The 22,335-nt window shown below is 40.8% G+C and overlaps 1 protein-coding gene across 2 annotated transcripts in view; it reads right to left on the reverse strand.

Annotated features, from left to right (window-relative positions):
- Window positions 1-22,335, reverse strand: part of LOC108041495 (unconventional myosin-VIIa) — a 1,185,777-nt gene that overhangs the window by 623,926 nt on the left and 539,516 nt on the right. For both annotated transcript variants that reach the window (XM_044459306.1, XM_044459307.1), the window contains exon 7: window positions 12,501-12,743. In XM_044459306.1, the coding sequence (XP_044315241.1) occupies window positions 12,501-12,743 (243 nt within the window). The remainder of the gene's footprint in view (window positions 1-12,500; window positions 12,744-22,335) is intronic.

The raw sequence follows: 22,335 nt of genomic DNA on the forward strand, positions 1-22,335 counted from the left end.
TTATCTTTTATCTTTTTTGTTGTTGTCTTTTTTTTTGTTTTGATATATTTTTTTCCTTATTTGATTTGAGCAAAATGGGGTTAGATCGATCGCCGAAGAGGGGGTCTAAGAAGGTCTCGAATGGGATTTGCCTAATTTGTGAAGCCGATATTAATCCCCCAGACACATACGTAACGAATTGCAAGCATGAATTCCACAAACTGTGTATTGAAACTCATTTCGAGAGAAGCGAGAAATGTCCGTTGTGCGAATCGGAGTGTAGACCGAGAGCTTCAAGACCTGCAGACAGCAGAGGGTGCGGCACGCGCAGCAAATCAAAATCTCGACCGCAGGTTAATATCCCATTAGACGAGAGTCCTTCGGTATCGGGACGTAGCTCTGGCACTAACAATGCTAATACGAATACGAGTGTCATTACTGCTAACGCGATTACTTTGCTAGCCATGCAGCGAAGGCTATTAGCCACGCTCTCAGAGAAAATGTCTGAGCTAATACAAAACTCGATTGCTGAAAGTGTGCATAGGGTGATGGTAACTCAAAACACGCCTCTGGCTAACGCTAGAAGTGAAGTACTTTCTCAGCAGTCGATCGAGGAAATTGCTGATAGGGCCGAGACGCCTAACTCTCCAAACTGTTTCTAGTGAGTTACAAAATCGACCAGATAAGGTAGTTCATATACTGAACGGATGGAAATTCAAATTTTCCGGTGAGGGTGTTTCAGTCGACAATTTTATATAGAGTAGAGGCCCTAACAAAACAAACGTTAAAAGGAAACATTTCGGTGCTGTGTAGGAATGCTAGTGTTTTATTCGAAGGCAAAGCTAACGAGTTTTACTGGGGATACCATAAACAGCATTACGACTACAACTTCGAACTAGTAGGAATGACGGGGACATAGAAGAGCTTATAAGAAATACTAAGCAGCAGCCAACAGAATCGTTTGATAGTTTCTACGAGACCATATCAGGTTTATTCCGAGTGCTTAAAAGCAACCCCCGTCCCGAAATTCGACATGAAATTTTAAATATAAACATAAAGACAGTAGCAGATTTAAGAGAGACCTGTAGGCGTCGCGAAGCATTTTTAGCTGTATCCCCATTTAAACGAATGGTTTCTGAGCTTAGCCACGAGTCAGATGTCCGAAAGTGATGTAGAGATCGAAACTTTTTCTCTAGATACCAAGAATGCTTATCGGACTAACACATACAAGCCTAGCTGTTACGAATGTTCAAAAAACTCCAAACCCGGCATGTCGAAGCTGCCGTACAAACAGAAGTCTTCGAATGCCAAGCGATATCAGTCGACCATGACCGATTAAAGGAGGACACTGAAGCATGTGTTTCTCTTTCTTCCCCGGACGAACTTAATAATCCAGTTATTTCTTTGCTTTATAGCAAAATTTCTGAGTTAAGGAATGTTACAATTCCAAGACTTCAAAAAATACCTGTTCTAACTAGACGTAGTTTTCGGAGTTCCCATAGACAAAAATCGTTTTGGAAGAATGTAAAGAAATGTAAAACCAGCTTGAAATACATAAATTCCGTTCCCGCCGGACCCCGAGATCCGCGACCATTTTTGCCCATTCGATTACTACTGTTTATGGTCTATTAGATTCTGGAGCCTCGATTAGCTGTGCGGGAGGAGACTTAGCCAGTGAGATAATAGGTAGAGAAGAGTATAAAAGAATACAAGGAAATGCGTCGACCGCTGACGGGAAATCGCAACAAATAATAGGACTTCTGAATACCGAAATAGAATATGGCAACGTCAAGAAGGTTTTAAAAGTGTATATAGTACCTTAAACAAGATCTATAATTGGGTATAGACTAAGTTATACGATCTTCTTCCCACCCATTTAAAAATATCTGAGGTAGCTTCAACTGAGTCTGATCATCAAGTAAAGATCGGAATCGCCAATCCCGTCAAACAGCTACATTTCCCAGTCTCACCCGCTATTGAGAAGCTCATGTACGCGGAGATTGATAGGATGTTTAAAATGGGTGTCATTGAGGAGTCTGTGATGGTCGTTAAAACAGCGAAAGTTAGGATTTGCCTTGATTGTCGGAAAGTTAATAGTTACACCGAGAAGGATGCTTATCCTTTCCCACAAATTAGTGGAATTTTGATTCGCCTACCGAAGGAGCGATACATAACAAGTCTCGACCTGAAGGATGCTTATTGGCAGGTGCCATTGGATGCTAAATCAAGAGATAAGACGGCGTTTACGGTCCCGGGTAGGCCTTTATACCAATTTAAGGTCATGCCATTTGGTTTGTCCAATGCAACTAGTACAATGTCGCTTATAATGGACAAGGTGGTTCCTGCTCATTTGAGGAATGAGGTGTTTATTTACCTAGACGACCCATTAATAGTTTCCTCTAGTTTTGATTCTCACCTGGATGTGCTCAGGGAATTAGCTTTTCGTATAAAGCGTGCTGGCTTGACTATAAACGTAGGGAAGAGTCATTTCTGCATGAGACGTGTACGATATTTGGGTCATATCATAGGCGACGGAGGGATTCGTACAGACCCAGAAAAAGTGACTGAGATCACTAATTTTCCACTACCTAAAAGTTTGAGAAGCTTGAGAGTGCTTAGCGGCAGTTGTAGCTCTAAAAAACTTCAGAGCTTACGTGGAAGGACTAAAATTTATGATCGTTACTGATCACGCTTCCTTAAAATGGTTGATGTCAAACCACGATTTGAATTCGCGATTAGCTCGGTGGGCCTTATCGTTACAAAAATACAGCTTCGATATTGAGCATCGCAAGGGTTCCTTAAATGTAGTGCCAGATTCGTTGTCTCGTGTCAACGAGGAGATGGTGCCGGCCATTGATTTGGGAGAAGGATTAATTATCAATTTAGATTCTGAGCATTTTAAATCTGCTGAATACACCAAGATGGTAGAGAAAATAATGGAAAACAAGCAAAATTCCGGACCTCAGAGTAGAAAATGGGTATCTCTATCGAGGTGATGAGTATGCTTGGAAGTCCTTTGACAGTCCTTTGGCGTCTTACGGCGGCATACACAAAACTGGTCTCGTTTCGGATGTAAGAAATTATATTGGTAAATGCGAGGTTTGTAAGAGTACTAAAGCACCTAACTTTACTCTGAGACCACCTTTAGGGAAAGCTCCTGAAACACAGCGATTTTTCCAACGAATTTTCATTGATTTCCTCGGTCCCTATCCTCGCTCGAGAAGAGGGAACATCGGAATCTTTATCGTTCTTGATCACTTCTCTAAGTATGTTTTAAAAACCAGTTAGAAGATAGAATCAAGCGTTGTGATTAAATATTTAGAGAGCGATTTGTTTATGACCTATGGTGTCTCAGTTTCGTTCGAAAGTATTTCAGAAGTTAATGCAGCAGTATAGTGTTAAACACATCCTTACCGCAGTATATTCGCCTCAGGCTAACGCTTCCGAGCGAGTTAATCGCTCAGTGATATCCGCAATTAGAGCATATTTGCGTCCTGATCAGAAGGACTGGGATGACTTTTTGGACAGGATATGTTGCGCGTTAAGATCTTCTGTACACTCCAGCTTGGGTACAAGTCCTTACTACATGGCTTTTGGTCAACACATGATCACATCTGGGTCAACATACTCTTTGCTTAGAAAGTTAAACCTCTTAGATGAACGCTCATTGAAGTTCGACAACGAAACGCGTTATAATCTTCGTTCTCGTGTAGTAAGTTTCATAGAGGGACAGGAGGTTTATCGAAGAAGTTTTAAACAAAGTTGTTTTCAAACTGGCTATAATGCCAAATTCGTTCCCACTTTTGTGAAATCGCGAGTTCGAAAAAAGATTGGCAATTGTTACTACGAACTCGAAGACCTTTAAGGAAGACCCGTGGGTACTTATCATGCAAAGGACATTCGACAATAAGTTCAGTCGGTATCATCCTAGGGTACTATCTCATACATACCCTAGTCTGATTGTAGAGGGGGGTTTTGTAGCAGCGACTGAAGTTCACGGAAGTCAGATTTGAAATTTTTTTTCGTTTTTGTTTGATTTAAATTAAATTATATTAATCGAACCAAGATTCGATATCGATTAAAGCTAGATGAACTTTACTAGGTGATGCCAGCTCGGGATACGATCAGCTGTTGCAGGGTAGCTTCTATCGAGCTCGTATGTCAGATTTCTCAGCTGTCTAGAATTTTCGGCAAAAGCGACGCCTACCGCATGTATATCTCGAACTTTCTTTCTTTATCCAACCGGCGTGGCAATCAGATGTCATAGAAGTGCATCGTACCAACGCGATAAAGTTTGTTCCAATAAACTGCAAGTGGCAAATCGTTTCTCGAATACGAGAGTTTTAAAAGTTAATTAAAAGAATAAAACAAGTGAGTTTATCTGTTTTGCCCAATTGGGGATTGTGTTAATTTAGTGATTTTTACGCTGAAAGTCTACGATTTCCCTCACGGCCGCGGCGGCAGCAAGCAGCGCTAGGGAAATTGCAAGGTTGGTAGCACATTTATATTTTGTGATCGTGGGCTCTTTCTCACGCTGAGGATGTTCTTTTGCTAGTTTTATCCAGCTTGGAAGACCCGACCCTGTGATCAGAGACTTGGGATTCTCTGCGAAGCCCCTTCGTTCAAAGGATTCCGCAAAGCCACTGGGCCCAATTATTATTTAAATTTTCCAGGAGGCCAAATTAAAATAAGCCACTAGGCCAAACTAATACCTACATTTTTCTTGATGGCGAACTAAAACTCACAGGCCCAAATATTACTTAAATTTCCGGCGAAGAAACTAAAAGCCACTAGGCCGAATTAATACCTTAAATTTAGCAGGCTGAGAAATTAATTATCCCGCCTAAATTTTGTTAAATTTCTTTCGCCGGATTTACATCATTGTTGACCTGCATTTGACTTCCGCAATAACCCAAAAAATAGTGTGCAGAAACTTTTGTAGATAACAAAATGAATGATTGATGACTGCACTGAGAGAAATTAATTAATTTGTTTTAAAGTCATTCCATAAGTGCGCGATTCAATTTAAAATTATTTCATCCTGGCCAAAGTTTTCTTAAATTGATTTGATTTCGATCCTGTGTTTGAAAGTCTAAGTCTACATATACCACAATGTCAAAGCTGGAAAATCGCCTTGATTTTTTTTCCAGCCTACCTGCGTCGGGAGATCGATCATCCGCCGAGGAATCAGCTGTGTGAGTTGTATATTTTCCTTATAATTTATAATTAATTTATTAATTAATTTAATAAGGTATTACACTTCTTTCAAACCAACTGAGATACACTAAAAGAAATTTAATAATGACAAGAAAGCTAACTTCGGGCGGAGCCGAAGTTGAAATACCCTTGCAGAATATTCTGCAAATTATATTCTCCAAAATTATTCATATGATGCATTCTTAATACTAATAAAAAATCCCACCTTCCTAACTTTAAAAACACCAAAGTTATGGCATTTCCAATCGTTCAGTTATATGGCAGCTACAGGATATAGTCGGCCGATCCATATGAAATTTGGTAGGTCGGATTAATTGGCCAAAAATAAAACCCATAGGAAATTCCAACTTTCTAACTTTACAAACACCAAAGTTATTTCATTTCCGATCAATCAGTTATATGGCAGCTATAGGATATAGTCGGCCGATCCTTATGAAATTCAGTACGTCGGATTGATTGGTCAAATATAAAACCCAAAGAAAGTCCCAACTTCCTAACTTAACAAACAGCAGAGTTATGCCATTTCCGATCAATCAGTTATATGGCAGCTATAGGATATAGTCGGCCGATCCCGGCCGTTCCGACTTATATACTGCGTGCAAAAGAAAGAAGGGTGTGTGCAAAGTTTGAATTCGATATCTTTAAAACTGAGAGACAAGTTTTCGTAGAAACAGACAGACGTACAGACGGACAGACGGACATGGCTATATCAACTCAGGAGGTGATCCTGATCAAGAATATATATACTTTATAGGGTCGGAGATGTCTTCTTCACTGCGTTGCACACTTTTGACCAAAATTATAATACCCTCTGCAAGGGTATAAAAATGTAAGTAACCGGAACCTTAAGTAAACTTAACATTTTAACCAATTACAAATTTGAATTTTAAAACTATTTATATATATATATAATATATTTTGTTTTCACACATAATATAAACGTAAATAGTTAGTTTGAGCCACTGGCATGAAGAAAATTTAGTTAATTTTTATATTTCTGCTTATATTTACTAATTTAAGAAAGAAATCATTGAAGTGCTATAAATCTAAAATTTAGTTTATCACTGCTATTAGTCAGTATTATTTTAAATCAACATTTTAGTATATAATCATTTCCAATTATCTTTACACATAAACATGTGTAAACATGTGTTTATCTACATTTTATCTACAAACATATTTGCATTTAATGTTCAAGAGCCAAATATGCGGTTCTGTGCTTTTTATAATGAATATCTTCTGGCATATAATTTTTAGTAGTTTTGTTAAGAAAATTTAAGAATGTTATTCTCCTTTAAGAAATTTATTAAAATGAAAGAGTAAGATTATATTAACTGAACTCAGCTGATGTTTCTAGGGTCCTAGGGTATAGAAGGGATCACCAGAGTCATGCTCTAGCGGCAGGTGATCGTAGGTAGGGTGGGCGTACTGCGAGCACAATACCACCTGTGTTCTTTTATTAAATTCTCGAACTCTCTTCCTTTTGCCTATCTTTATGCATTTATTTATATAATTCGTCCGGTTCAGTATCTAGCTTTTCTTTTGTCGCAGCACGCTCAATTCTAGTCTTATCAATAATAATTTGTAGCCAGTGTGTGGATCTACACAAGTAAGACCTCCACCCCCAAAGCTGACGAGCTAGAGTCGGATTCAAAGCGTGCCCCGCGAGTGTAGATTAGTCCCATCCAGAACACAAATGCTATAATGGTTACACGCTACACTACTAAGCCTCAGGGTACCAGTCAGGCCGGGACATTCAATGCGACACCTGCTAGCGTCTCAAAACGGAGTCGATCAGACACTCCCCCGCAAAATAATCGCACACCAACAAACACAGGCAACCTGGTAGATCTTAAAGATCTGAAATCCATGCTGGAGGGTATGTTCGACTCAAAACTCAAAGAACTAGCTACAAAATCGGACGTTAATTCGATTGCCACAAAAATGGATACCATTCAGCAAAATGTAGAATGTCTCTCAACAAAGTGTTCGTCTTTGACTTTCAAAGTGAACGGTCGTGTTTTTTTTCTGCGCTTCGAATTTTGTATTTTGTTTTCGTTTATTCCCATCGGTGGGTTTTATAAAAACAACATTAAATTTTCTTTCGGTTATTTAAACATAAATTTAAACTCCGTTCGCTTCGCGAGTGCACTTTGTATTGATACTAATAAATTGTTTTAGTTTTTCGTAATTCTTATCTGTGTTTTCTATCCTATTTATATCCCCGCTGTTTCTCTTTTGTGCATGCACTTTAACTTATTTACGCTCTCTTGCTCACTTTGCTTTGAAAGTTCTAAGCGTGCAGTTTCTGCGCTCTTGCGGTACTTATAACTGCTCGTTTATAAATTTCAATTTGCTTTCTTGGTACAGTGGTCCCAATAAATATAAAATGAATAATAAAAATTTAGTCTGCTTCTGCAAAAAATGGAGCCTCGTAATCAGGGCTGACCAGTCTAATATGACTTGCTGGCTGTGTGAAAATATGGTGCACACCAAGTGCGCTTGTTTTACTGGCCGGACAAGTGATGACCTTTCGAAGGGGCCCAATTTGCAGTTTTGTTGTGACGCTTGTGTCGAGGTTGCGAACGAGATGAAATCGTTCATGCGCCAAACTAAAGGCGGCCTGATGGGGCTGATTAGCTGTTTCGTAGTTGCTAGAGATAGTTTTCGCCGAGCTGATGATCTCCTCTCTGCGCTGGAATCGCAGTTTAATAGTCGTAAGCTATTAGAAGAGTCCCCTAAGCGCAAAAATCCCGCTGGTGGAAAGGAGCAAAAGGGGAACACCCCGCAACCGAAATCAAAAGAACAACAGAGCATTCCGGCAGCAGCTGATTTCAGCAAACCCTCAAATGTTGCTAAGATCAGCAGCTAAAAAAGATTCGGTATCCGAACAATCCGTTACAGAATGCATGCAACCAGGGACTTCTAAGAATTCCGATTTGTCCGTAGTGGTTTCACAATTAGTGGATCCACCTATCTCTCAGAATGTAGCATCACCACCACAAGGGACTACTGAGTCCGGACAACCGGCTCAAGTTGGCTTTGCAGAAACAATGTCTGCTCCACCAAAATCCCTTTCAGTGGCTCCACTAAAGAAACAAATTTTCGTTTCTCGGCTTTCCCCTGATCAAACATCTTCTGATGTATTGTCTTATATACAAGACAAAACTAAAGCCGATTGTAATAGTGTAAAGGTGTAAAAGCTTAAGTTTTCTTATGCTAGAGACATTTCATCTTTCAAGATAACTGTCCCTAACGAGCTTTTTGAAGCCATATACTCGGGCGACTTTTGGCCGGATAATATGTTTGTAAAAGAGTACGCGGCTAAGATAAAGAAGAAGGGGCCCATGGGAGTAAAACTTCATAGTCGAGGCCAAACCAGTGTACCAATTTCAAAAAACTAACTTCTAACCTCCTTCTTTCCTATCAGAATGCAAGAGGTTTGCGTAGCAAACTCACTAAATTGTATTCTGATAGCCTTTCCTTTGCATCTCATATTATTGTGTTCACAGAAACCGTTTTAAAGCCGGAGATCTTTAGCTCCGATGTTTTTCCAGGTAAGTACACAATATATAGGTATGACCGTCCCTCTAGAGATTAACAAAATCAAAAGCGACAACGAAAACAAACAAGCAAGACTTCTACAACTAGAAGACGCAAATAAACGAAAAAACATTATCATTCGAGGTCTAAAATCCGAAAAAAATCCATTTAATGCTGTATCTGACCTAATAAAGAGGGAATTGTTGATAACCGTATGGAGATAGACTCGGTAAAGAAGCTACACGACGCCGACAGAAAAATGGCTGTTCTGGTTGAACTAAACACAGTAAGCGCAGTGCAGACCATCCTTAAGCACACCAAAAACCTGATAGAAACGCGAGTCTCACTCGAACAGGATCTAAACATCGAAAGGAGACTTAAAAAACGCGTGATGCTAGGCCTCCGCCGGGAGGCGCCCTAGACTACGAATAGCCCTAGACTACGAAGTTATATTGAGCAAACTAAATTCAAAAAACTAAATGTCCCTAATGTAGTACCGTCCCTTAATGTTAAAATTGTATCGTACAATATAGCTGGCTTAGCAAATAAGACATTATTTAAAAAATTGTTTAATTTTGTTACACAATTAGACATTTTTCTACTATTTAAAACTTTTCTGACCAAAGACGAAACGAGTTTTGCAAATTACTTTCCTGATCATTTGCTGCATTGCTGGTGAACGAAGGACACATTACCTTTACGAGCAAGGAAGTCATCGAAATAAACACGAAAGACGAAAAACTACATATACTCCTAGTAAATATTAACTGCAATAACTGGCAAGCAGTTTTTGAAAAGGTGTGCGATTTCGGACTGACAGCAGGTTGCAATAACCTAATGATTTTTGGGGATATAAATGCTCGCATCGGAACAGCACAAGCCACAACAGAACCCACAAATATAGACCTCAGGACCAGTAGCACGATTCGTAAATCTAATGACGAAATCTCAGTAACGGCAGGTAAATAAACGGCAGGACAATCGGTGACCAAGAAGGAGAATATGCCTTTATAAGGGGCGCAGCAAGGTCGACTATTGACTACTGTCTCATACAAGGAAAGTGGCACGATGTGGTGAAAGATTTGGTGGTAGGTGCTCAACCCCTTCCTGATCATATGCCCATCGAAGTCCTTTGAAAAGGTATTCTACATGAACAAGTCGATAGTACCCAGCCAAAACTCAACCGAAGGCTAAAGTGGAATGATAACCAGTATCAGGAGTCCAAAAAATATAAGATCTGAGTGGGTCTACACTGCTAACAAAACTGCTCAACCTAATCGTAGAAGCCTCCAAACCCATGCAGCAGTCACTAAACTTTAGCAGAAAGCAACCGTGGTTCGACGTACAATGCGAAAGGGCCAGGAAACACTCTTTTGATTGCCTTAAACAGCTAAGGCGAAACGAAATAATGGGCCACATCTACAAAACGGCAAAAACAAATTACAAACGTCTATGCAAAGAGAAAGAAAAAGAAAATATGGAACGCCAACTACAAGAAGTTCGCGACAGCAAACAGTTCTGGGAAATCTTTAATAAATTAAACGGGAACAAACAGAAAAAACCCATAAAAAGTAAGTTCAACAGATTTGGCAAACTATTTTAGTAGCCTACTCTCCCAAATTCAAAATGAAACAGAAATCAGCTATGCTAAGCCTCTGCTTTCCTCAGATCATCATATCAGCCTTGCAGAAATAGAAAGCGCTGTCCTAACACTAAAACTAAACAAAGCTCCTGATGCAGACAGAATAACTGCAGAATTTTTCAATACCGCGCCGCTTTGTTTTATACAGCGACTTACCGATGCCTAAACTGAATTTTACAGCCATGGAATTTTCCCAAATTGCTTCAAAAAAGTCTGATCAGCCCAATTTTTAAAAAAAGTGTGGAGACCGATCCCAGCAACTACCGAGGCATATCTGCTCAAAACACAGTCGCTAAGATTTTTGCAGGAGCACTGTTAAAACGTATGACGACATGGGTAAACCGAGAAAACATTCTTAGTGAATTTCAGACAGGCTTTCGAAAGGGTTTCTCTACAGTTGACTGTGTTTTCGTGCTGACATCAATCGACCAAACCTTTCTGCAACAAAAAAGAAGCTGTACATTTTCATTGTAGATTTTAAAGCCTCCTTTGATACAGTGAACCGAAATAGCCTAATGTATAAACTTAGCCAACTCGGACTCTCAACAAAAGCCATACTACCACTGTCCAGTATCTATGAGGATAACAAAGCAAGTGTGTGGGACGGATCAGAGCTTTCGAAATGGTTCGATACCAACAGTGGTATCAAGGCTGCATTCTCAGCCCTCTCCTCTTCTCTCTCTTCGTGGACCATGTTGTTGATTTTTTACCAGGTGGAGTGACCGTGAATGGAACCCATGTTAAGACCCTTATGTATGCCGATGACATGTGCCTACTGGCTGACAGCCCTGAAACGTTAAGGGTCATGATTGCTAGCATATCCCAGTACTGTAAAGTATGGAACCTCACCATAAATACAAGCAAATCAAATACTATGGTAGTTAAGGGTACAGGTGGCCGTCACGCTAGGAACGAAGAATGGCAACTGAACGGAATCCAGCTGGAACGTGTAAAATCATTCAAATACCTCGGTGTAACGCTTACCACAAATATGAGTTTTTATACCCACATAAAAGATAAGCTCAAAGATGCAAAAATAGCTATGAACGCAACTTGGAAAAACTTTTTAGGCAGAAAAAATGTTAAAATGAGTGCCAAGTACAGCCTTTTCCAGGCGACAGTGAAAACAATTATGTGCTACTCGGCAGAGGTTTGGGGAAATCAAAGATATGAAAATGCGGAACGAGTACTAACATTTTTTGTAAAAAAGATATTTCGACTGCCACAAAATACTCCCGACTATGCAATTTTTATTAAAACAGGACTGCCTAGTATATTCTCCTACACACTTCAGTAGGACTTTAATTACATCGATAAGGTTATGCATATGCCAAATAGTAGACTACCGAAAATAATTGCAAAATCTCTCTGTGAAAGAAACGAACTTCCATTCTCTAGATGGACGGATATTGCAACCGAATGCAGTTGCCCCCTTGATCTCTAGGATGCAAGTTCGTGGAGCAGGACTCATGCCGAAATCATTACCAAATACCACAACATAGAAAGAGAAAAGTTTATAACTAAGACCAAAAACAGCGCGTTGCGGAGTGTGTATAAAAATCTTGAGCATAATTTATTTAATAAAAAACTACTTCCACGATCAACATAAAGGAGAACTCATAAAATATATCTTCCAAGCTAGAACCGAGACTTTACCTCTAAATGGCAGGGCATACAGCAGCAAGCCATCACTGGAATGCAGCCTCTGCAACATGCGAGAAATCGAGGATGTTCAACACTTCATTGCAGTCTGCCCTATTCTGAGAGAGATTCGGTTTACATGTTTTAAGAAAACCACCCTTTGCGAATCGGATCTCCACAGTCTTCTAAATGGGGAAAACTGGGAGAATTTGGCATTCTTCATTACAAAAGCCAGTTATTACAGAAAAAAAATTATTTTAGAACAATTTTAGAATCTAACTTAACTAAATTAACCGACTGACGGCATAAAAGCCATTGTCGTTGTAACCAATTTTTGTTTATTTATTTGTTTTGTTTTAATCGGATCAAATATCAAAATATATCAAATATATGTCCGTCGCTAAACATTACTTACCTTTATATCTAAACATGATATTTTATAAATACAAATCTTTCAATAGTCTACATTAATACTCACGATTGATTGCTCTAGTGCAAAAACATAATGATTAAAAAATTTGTGCAGCTTTTCGTTGGTATAGTTTATGCATAGTTGCTCAAATGAGTTTTGAGAAAAATTTTCAAATCCAAATATATCGAGAACACCAAGAAATTTGGCGCCTCCTTTTCCTGGATTTGTACAGTTATTTATTTTCGTAACCAGCCATGTAAATGTTTTCGAGTAAAGTGCTTTTGCCATAGCATGTCGATTTTCTACAGCCTAAAAAAGAATACCATAAAAAAAGCAATTAAAATTCTTAAATTAATAAAGCATAGACGTCCGGAGTTAAAATATTATTAGCCCTGCACGAGTGAACTTGTAGGTAAATCATTTAAAACTAACTTAAAATATTCAGATACAACTTTTATACGCCATGCTTCCATGCAAATCAAATGTTATGGATAAGTTGGTTTTTTATAGGGAAAAGTCTGTCAAAACTGGTTTGGATGATTGCGAGCGCATCTATTAACACGAATATCATATCGAAGCCATGAAAGTCATTACAAAATATGTAAGTATTATTATATATTACGTCATCAGACAAAGGGATAGTGGAATAGCTCTCGCTCCCCAAACGTACTTTTCATGGTGAGTACCAGAATAACTTTCGAAACTATTTTCTCATATATTCCTGTCGTTCTCATACCCTTTTAGAGGGCCAATCTCATTCAAAAGTTTTTGGAGCAGACAGAGATCAAACAAAGTACATATATATTATTGCTCAGAATCACAAGGAGATCAAGCCAGGTCTATTAATTGAAACGATCAAGACCGGACGACTATTTCTTATATATCCTATTTTATCCTTCGGAACAATAAATAATACGGATATAATTCAAAATATACTGATGTCTTTAATGTCTTCGTCGTTATTAAAAATCGTCAAAGATCCCCCAAAACTCGTATTTTATTAATACAAAAAAGTATTAAGTTTTTCATGGTGACCCCGACGTGATTATTTGGATTTTCGCGATTTTAATTTACACCAAAAATAGAAATAAAAAAAACTCGCGTTGGTACGGCAACTAATTTTTCGTTTTTTGGAACTGCGTTGGAAGTCTGCCGACCCCTCTGGCTGCTGTTGAAATGGAAAAAAAAGGAAGTCTCAAGCCCCAAATTGGCCAAGCAGGTATAGAGTGCGAAAAGTTGAAAGCTAATCTGTGGCGTTTTTTAATTGTGTTTTGGCCCATCCTTCAACTGTTTGCATTCGTGTGAAAAATTCGGTAGATAGCGAGCATTCTAACCAAGAAATAAATAAAACTTGCATGTAATAATGATTATAATTCTGATACATATATCCATACATATATACATATTTTGAATTATACATACATAAGTGAATCGCTTTGGACCAAAATCAAATAAATATTTGTCGGCATCCTGGTTTTTAAAATATAAAATTCCCCCATTTCTCGTCGTAGTGAACACCAATTATAGCTTTGCAAAAAATTAAAAAGGCAAAAGTTGAGAATTGTGAAAAAATATTATTCCAGAATTAAATTCCCGGCAAATTTTCTGCCGCGCATTTTCTTCAAATTTCCCTCGCTTATCGCCATTTCCCGCGCTTTTAAGCGTCAGGTTTATATATTCGTTGCCCTTAGTTATCGGTCAGTGCATCATTATCCGTTAGCATTGCGTTGACCACCGCCAGCCGTACACATACACACACAGACAGACAGCGCAGCCCGTTCTTTCGAGTTCTCTTTCGTCGTTTTCGTTTGCGATCGCTGGAACGGTGCAAGCGTTGCCGCTGCCTAAACGTTTGTTCGTTTTTTGGTGTTTGAGCTTAGCGTGTGCTCCCCTACACTACGTGCGGTCGGCATATTATAATTATTGAATTAAAAAATAAATAAATTCCTTAAATTAATTCCTTAATTCATTTAAATAACTCCCCTACACTGCTTGCGTTCAGCTTATTCCTCTCGTTGGTTATTATTTTTAAATTTAATAAATTTAAAAACAACATTTTTTGTACACATTTACATACATATAATTAAAAAAAAAAAAGTTAAAATAAATTAAATTTAAAACTCTTCGATACCAAAAAAAAAAAAAATGCCAAAATCAGAAAGTAACAACCAGGACATCGAAGAGTTGAAAAACCAACGAGATGGATATATGAGGAGTATAGAGCGAACGCAAAGATATTTAAATGAGGGTCGATTCTCTTTAAATACGGTTGAGTTAGAATGTCGATTAGAAATCCTAAATACGCACATCGAAAATGCTTCGCTTATACAAAATAAAATTGAAGCGAAAGATGGAGATGATGTGTACCGCGAAGAGTTCGAAGAGACTGCGATAATAGCAAAATCGTTGCTAATTTCCCTAATTGCGGAAACAAAGCGTAAGAGCGTTGACAATTCCGCTCCGCCGGCAACGCGCACACCCCAATGCCGTTTGCCGAGCGTCGCTCTTCCAACCTTCAGCGGAAAACATTCCGAATTTAAAAATTTTATAAGCCTTTTCGAAACTTTTGTTGACAAAGATGACACGCTGCACGATATCGAAAAATTCAACCATCTAATATCGTGTTTGGCTGGAGACGCGCTAGGAACAGTCAGGGCATTCCAAGTTACCGCGGATAATTATCCAAAAGCTCTGGCTAGCCTAAGGCGGGTGTACGATAATGATTGTTTAATTTTCTTTGACAATATATCGACACTGTTTAATCTGCCAAAGATTTCCCAGCCATCAGCTACCGCCTTGAGAAACCTGATCGACACAGTCACAGCGCTGTACGATTCTCTTTTGTCCATTGGGGATGACAAACGTATTACGAATGCCATCCTCATCCATCTAGTAATGGGCAAAGTCGATGCAGGAACTAAAAGAAAATGGGAAGAACAGTTAGATTATACCTCGCTTCCTCTTTGGAGCGAGTGTGAGTCGGCCCTGAACAAGCGCTATCAGCATATGGTTGCCGAAGAAGCGTGTAAGCCAAAAATTGTTCAGCAGAGCCAGGCTTATCCAAAGAAGAATGGAAACAGGAGTTTTTCGTTTGTTGCTGCCATGGACGACCCCGAAGTATGTGTGTTTTGCAACTCAGCAGAACATCAAGTAGGAAATTGCACTGCTTTTGCTGCCCTAACAGTTCAGCAAAGATTCGATTTCGCAAAAAAGGCTCCCTTATGCATTAACTGCCTCCGTAAGGGCCACACGGTAAAAAGATGCAAATCGAAAAGATGCAGGGTGTGTAAGTCCTCACACCACACATTGCTGCACATTTATTCGCCATCAAATCTCGCGTTGCCACCTCCTCCTCAGCCCACGCTCTTGCAGAATACTCCATCCACTTCGCATGTTTTGCATGCGACTGCATCGGATAGAGTTATTCTTGCCACAGCCATCGTGAGCGTCCAAACAAAAAGTGGCGAATTAGTTTTGGCTCGAGCGTTGCTCGATTCTGGTTCACAAGTAAATTTTGTGACCGATGAGCTCGCTCAGAGACTTCAGATTAAGAGAGAGGACGTGTTTTGAGCTTGCGGGCATTGGTGGACTAATGCTCAAGCAACCAAGAAAATACACACGATAGTCAAGTCGCGAGTGGGTAGCAGTCAATTGTCGTCCGAATTTTACATATTAAAAAATATTTCTGGTTATCATCCGGATCAAACGGTGAACACCAGCGGCTGGAGGGTGCCTGAAAATATTCAATTGGCAGATCCATTCTTCTTCAAGCCCCAAAAAATAGATATGCTTATAGGCGCAGACTCGTTCTTTGAACTATTGTCAGTCGGCCAGATAAAGCAAGGGCCTGAGTTTCCCATTTTGCAGAAAACAGTTCTCGGCTGGATAGTGTCAGGGAGATGTGCCTCAGAAAAAATAAGAAATGCTGAAAAGTTGGTACATCTCAGCTGCCAGGAGGAAGTGTTGGAGTCAATAGACACAACCCTGCAGAAATTTTGGTCTGTGGAGGACTTGCCGCCCAAGGCCAAGGTCCATACTCCTGAGCAGCAACTTTGTGAGCAACACTTTGAGAAAAATACTCAAAGATTGTCGTCCGGGAGATTTTCGGTTCGTCTGCCGTTCAAATCTGACCCAAACACTCTTGGTTCATCATATGAAGTTGCGAAACGTAGATTTTTGTCGCTTGAAAGAAGATTATCCAAAGATCCTTCTTTAAAAAAGATGTATCTGGAATTCATGGAAGAATATGAAGCCATGGGCCACATGTCTTCCACTAACAATAAAATTCCAGACAGTTCGCACTATTTCATTCCGCACCAATGCGTGCTGCGACCTCAAAGCACCTCGACAAAGTTGAGAGTGGTATTCGACGCCTCGAGCCGTACATCGACGCAGGTCGCGTTGAATGACATCTTGATGGTTGGCCCCACCATTCAAGAGGAGCTGTATTCGACCCTGCTTCGGTTCAGACTGCACAAGTTTGCGCTTGCAGCAGACGTAAAAAAGATGTATCGTCAAGTAATGGTTGACGAAGCTGACCGAAACTTTCAGCTCATAGTGTGGAGACGAGATCCATCTGAGTCTCTAAAAATCTTCAAGCTGAACACCGTGACTTATGGAACTTCGCCAGCACCCTATCTGGCGATTCGGTGTTTAATGCGGCTTGGAGAGATCGCGCAGGATTCGTGTCCAAAAGCCGCTAAGGTCATTCAGAATGACTTTTATGTTGACGATTTGTTGACTGGCGCCAGATGCGTTGAGGACCTGCTAAGCCTTCGAGACGAAGTTTCTCAGGTATTGCAAGAGGCAGGATTTGAATTGGCAAAGTGGTTTTCTAACTGCCCAGAGTTGTCCGCATCTGAAAGCGCTGTCATGCCGCTAACGGCAGACTCAGACGTAACTAAAACCCTTGGCGTGGTTTGGTTGCCGGGTAAAGATTACTTTCAATTTCGGTTGGATGACTCTTTCCTGGATCTTCGTGCGACAAAACGAAACATACTGTCGGTGACTGCCCTACTTTTCGATCCGCTTGGCCTATTGTGTCCTCTAGTGACTAGGGCCAAAATGTTGTTGCAGGAACTGTGGCTTCGAAAGTTAGACTGGGACGAGTCGCTACCGATGCAACTGCAGACATCTTAGGAAGCTTTTAAGGGAACGCTGTTGCAGCTGCCCAAGATCAAGGTATCGCGATTCTTTCATACAGACGCCAAAGTCCCGGCAGAACTACATGGTTTCGCGGACGCTTCCATGCGAGCATATGGAGCGTGCATTTACGTTCGCACTAGTACCGCTGAAGGTTTAAAAGTATCTTTATTGACAGCAAAATCCAAAGTAGCTCCCCTCAAGACGAAAACTTTGCCCCGCCTTGAGTTGTGCGCAGCTCACCTTCTTGCGGATCTTTATAATCGTGTAAGACCATTGCTTAATTTTCCGATTACAAAAGTGTTCCTCTGGACGGATTCGGAGATCACTTTGCATTGGATCAAAACGCATCCTTCGTCGTTGTCAGTTTTTGTCTCAAACCGAGTTGCGGAGATTCAAGAGTGGTCGGAAAAAGCAATCTGGCGACATGTCCCCACGAAAGTAAACCCAGCGGACATCGTGTCACGGGGATGTAACGTTGAGGAACTTACAGCTTCCATTTGGTTCGCTGGGCCGTCGTTTTTGCTCGATGCAGAAAAAGATTGGCCTGTAAATCGACACTTCGAAGTACCTGCTGATGTCGTGTCGATGGAATTACGCAAATCAGCATTGGCGCTTGTGGTAATCCCAGAGCCCAACTATGTGCTTCAGAAAATAGAATCCTTTTCGTCGCACATAAGGCTTCTAAGGGTTTTCGTGTGGGTCTTACGGTTTATTCAAAGGTGTAAAAAAGTGTCGCAGCCCTTTAAAAAAAGTATTACACCAAGAGAACTGAATTTTGCGTTCGAGAAAATAGTGGAAGTGATCCAATCTCACGAGTTCAGTGACGACATAGGTAAAATTCGGAAAAATAAACCGGTAGCAACGAATATACAAAAACTAAGCCCTTTTCTCCAGGAGAAAAAATTAGATTGGTGTTCCTCGACATTGCTGCGAGTTGGGGGTCGGTTATTGAATGCTCCTATCCCGTACGAAGCCAAATTCCCGTTGTTGTTGTCGAAAGGCTCACAGTTTGTTAAAACTTACGTGTCCTACCTGCACGTTACAAACTGTCATGCTGGCCCTCGAGCTCTTGTAAGTCTGTTGCGAGAAAAGATATGGTTGGTTAATGCGCAGGAAGTTTGCCGCAGAACAGTTCGTTCTTGCATTCGTTGCTTTCGGTGCAAGCCGCAACTCTTGACGCAAATCATGGGGAACTTGCCATCAGACAGACTTCGAGCTCTCCGCCCCTTTAATATCTGTGGTGTTGATTTTTGTGGCCCATTTAACACAACGTATCGTATCCGTGGTAAGCCACCGTACAAATCATACGTGGCATTGTTTGTATGTTTTGCGTCCAAAGCGGTCCACTTAGAGTTAGTGTCTGACCTCACCACTGATGCGTTTTTGTTGGCATTCCAAAGGTTCGTGAGTCGACGCGGGATTCCGGAGAAGGTGTGGTGCGACAACGCGACGAACTTCGTCGGAGCCGATCGCCACATGAGAGAGTTCCGGGCCCGTCCGGAGGAGCAGGAGGCCGGTATCGCAACATTCGCATCAAGAAAAGGATGCGAGTTTGCGTTCATACCGCCCAGAGCACCTCACTTCGGCGGACTTTGGGAGGCAGGTGTGAAGTCTGCAAAGCACCTGTTCCTTCGGACGGTCGGCGAAGACATCCTGACCGCGGAGGAGCTCGGAACTCTCCTCACCAGCGTGGAGGCCGTTCTCAACTCCAGGCCCCTCGGAGCGATCAGCACGGATCCCAACGACGGCGAAGCCCTAAGCCCAGGCCATCTCCTGATCGGCGGGCCCCTCCTAGCTCCACCCTCAGCAGCGCTCCCGGACCAAGTCAGCCCAACCTGCTTACGACGATGGCGCAGTGTCTCGTGTCTCAGGCACAGGTTTTGGCAGCGTTGGTCCCGGGAGTACGTCTCGAGCCTCCAGGCGAAAAACAAGTGGCACCAGGAGGTTCCAAACGTCGACGTGGGAGCTCTCGTCGTCGTCGCCGAGGACAATCTTCCGCCGCAGCAGTGGATGATCGGGCGGATCGTGGCGGTGCACGTCGGCGCTGACGGCAAGGTCCGAGTGGCGGACGTGAGGACGAAGGATGCGACGTATCGGCGAGCGGTCCATAGGCTGGCGGTGCTGCCTGTGGCATGCTGAAGACGGCGGTCCTTCAGAGGGGGCGGTGTTCGCGCACTTTGCGTTTTTAATATTTGTTGAATAGTGTAAGGCGGGAGCGGGAGCGCAATAAAGATTTAATCGCTCTCGCGAATTCGCCCCGTCTCTCGCCCCCTTCGTTAAGTTAGGCTTAAGCGTTTATATATTGAAATTAAAGTCAGTGTTAAATCGAAACCCGATCCAAACTGCACTCCCTTTCGTCGCTTCGTCGTTATTAAAAATCGTCAAAGATCCACCAAGTCGCGTATTTTATTAATACAAAAAAGTATTAAGTTTTTCAATGATGAAAGAGCACTTTTTTCGACTGTTTCTTGGTCTCTGATGTGTACCAGTGGATCAATGTTTCGTAACTATGCAAATCTAACCTATAACTTGCTCAGGGTAAAAGTTGTTGGAAATTAAACAACTATATACTACAGCTGATATTTAAAAATGAAATTGATTACAAATAGCTAATCTTTTTATACCCTTGCAGAGGGTGTTATAATTTTAGTCAGAAGTTTGTAACGCAGTGAAGGACAGGTTTCCGACTCCATAAAGTATTGATATTATTTGATCAGGTTCATTAGGACGTTTTGATATAGTTCCATATCCGTCTGTCTGTCTGTTAAACGGTTACAGTTTCAATAACCATTTGCGTTAGATTAGTTTTAATAAGTTAGTGATTTGATACTTTCATACAGTCTCCTAAAACATGTGTACGCAGATCAAGTTTGAAAAAGCCCGATCGGACAGACTATATCCTATATCTCCCATTGGAAACGATCGATATACCTTGCAAGAATTGACATAGATAATTTTGCGCAGTGTAGAAAGCGTATTGACATGAATCTTTGTAAAATCGCAATTTTTTTATGATCACGGTAAAAGCACGTGCCGCTCGGTTTGTCTATATCCTATAGCTCCCATAGGACATAGGGTGATTTCGGTTTAAAATTTTATATAAATAGGGTGACAATCGGTCCAAATTTAAAAAATGTTTTTCAGGTTATTTTTCGCGCAGTTTATAAGCTCAATGGACATCAATTAGTCCAGAATCTTATTTATTTACGAAATAAATATGTTCTTAGGGTAAAAGCGCTTGCAGATCGGACGTCTATATCTTATAGCTTCCACTTGGAAAAATTGTCCAAACTCTCCTCTGGCTTTATTATTAAAGTTTCGTAAATTTAAAAATAAATTTTGTTTGTACACACTTACATGCATTTAATTAAAAAAAAAAAAACTAAAATAAATTAAATTTGAATATCTTCGATAACAAAAAAAAAAAATGCCAATATCAGAAAGTAACAACCAGGACATCGAAGAGTTGAAAAACCAACGAGATGGATATATGAGGAGTATAGAGCGAACGCAAAGATATTTAAATGAGGGCCGATTCTCTTTAAATACGGTTGAGTTAGAATCTCGATTAGAAATTCTAAATACGCACATCGAAAATGCTTCGCTTATACAAAAAAAAAATTGAAAAGCGAAAGATGGAGATGATATGTACCGCGAAGAGTTCGAAGAGACTGCGATAATAGCAAAATCGTTGCTAATTTCCCTAATTGCGGAAACAAAGCGTAAGAGCGTTGACCGTTTGCCGAGCGTCGCTCTTCCAACCTTCAGCGGAAAATATTCCGAATTTAAAAATTTTGTAAGCCTTTTCGAAACTTTTGTTGACAAAGATGACACGCTGCACGATATCGAAAAATTCAATCATCTTATATCGTGTTTGGCTGGAGACGCGCTAGGAACAGTCAGGGCATTCCAAGTTACCGCGGATAATTATCCAAAAGCTCTGGCTAGCCTAAGGCGGGTGTACTATAATGATTGTTTAATTTTCTTTGACAATATATCGACACTGTTTAATCTGCCAAAGATTTCCCAGCCATCAGCTACCGTCTTGAGAAACCTGATCGACACAGTCACAGCGCTATACGATTCTCTTTTGTCCATTGAGGATGACAAACGTATTACGAATGCTATCCTCATCCATCTAGTAATGGGCGAAGTCGAAGCAGGAACTAAAAGAAAATGGGAAAAACAGTTAGATTATACCTCCCTTCCTCTTTGGAGCGAGTGTGAGTCGGCCCTGAACAAGCGCTATCAGCATATGGTTGCCGAAGAAGCCAAAAATTGTTCAGCAGAGCCAGGCTTATCCAAAGAAGAATGGAAATAGGATTTTTCGTTTGTTGTTGCCATGGACGACCCCGAAGTATGTGTGTTTTGGAACTCAGCAGAACATCAAGTAGGAAATTGCACTGCTTTTGCTGCCCTAACAGTTCAGCAAAGATTCGATTTCGCAAAAAAGGCTCCCTTATGCATTAACTGCCTCCGTAAGGGCCACACGGTAAAAAGATGCAAATCGAAAAGATGCAGGGTGTGTAAGTCCTCACACCACACATTGCTGCACATTTATTCGCCATCAAATCTCGTGTTGCCACCTCATCCTCAGCCCACGATCTTGCAGAATACTCCATCCACTTCGCATGTTTTGCGTGCGACTCCATCGGATAGAGTTATTCTTGCCACAGCTTCCAAACAAAAAGTGGCGAATTAGTTTTGGCTCGAGCGTTGCTCGATTCTGGTTCACAAGTAAATTTTGTGACCGATG

Source organism: Drosophila rhopaloa, unplaced genomic scaffold (assembly GCF_018152115.1).
Source record: "Drosophila rhopaloa isolate 14029-0021.01 unplaced genomic scaffold, ASM1815211v1 contig_190, whole genome shotgun sequence".
Classification (NCBI taxonomy): Eukaryota; Metazoa; Arthropoda; class Insecta; order Diptera; family Drosophilidae; genus Drosophila; species Drosophila rhopaloa.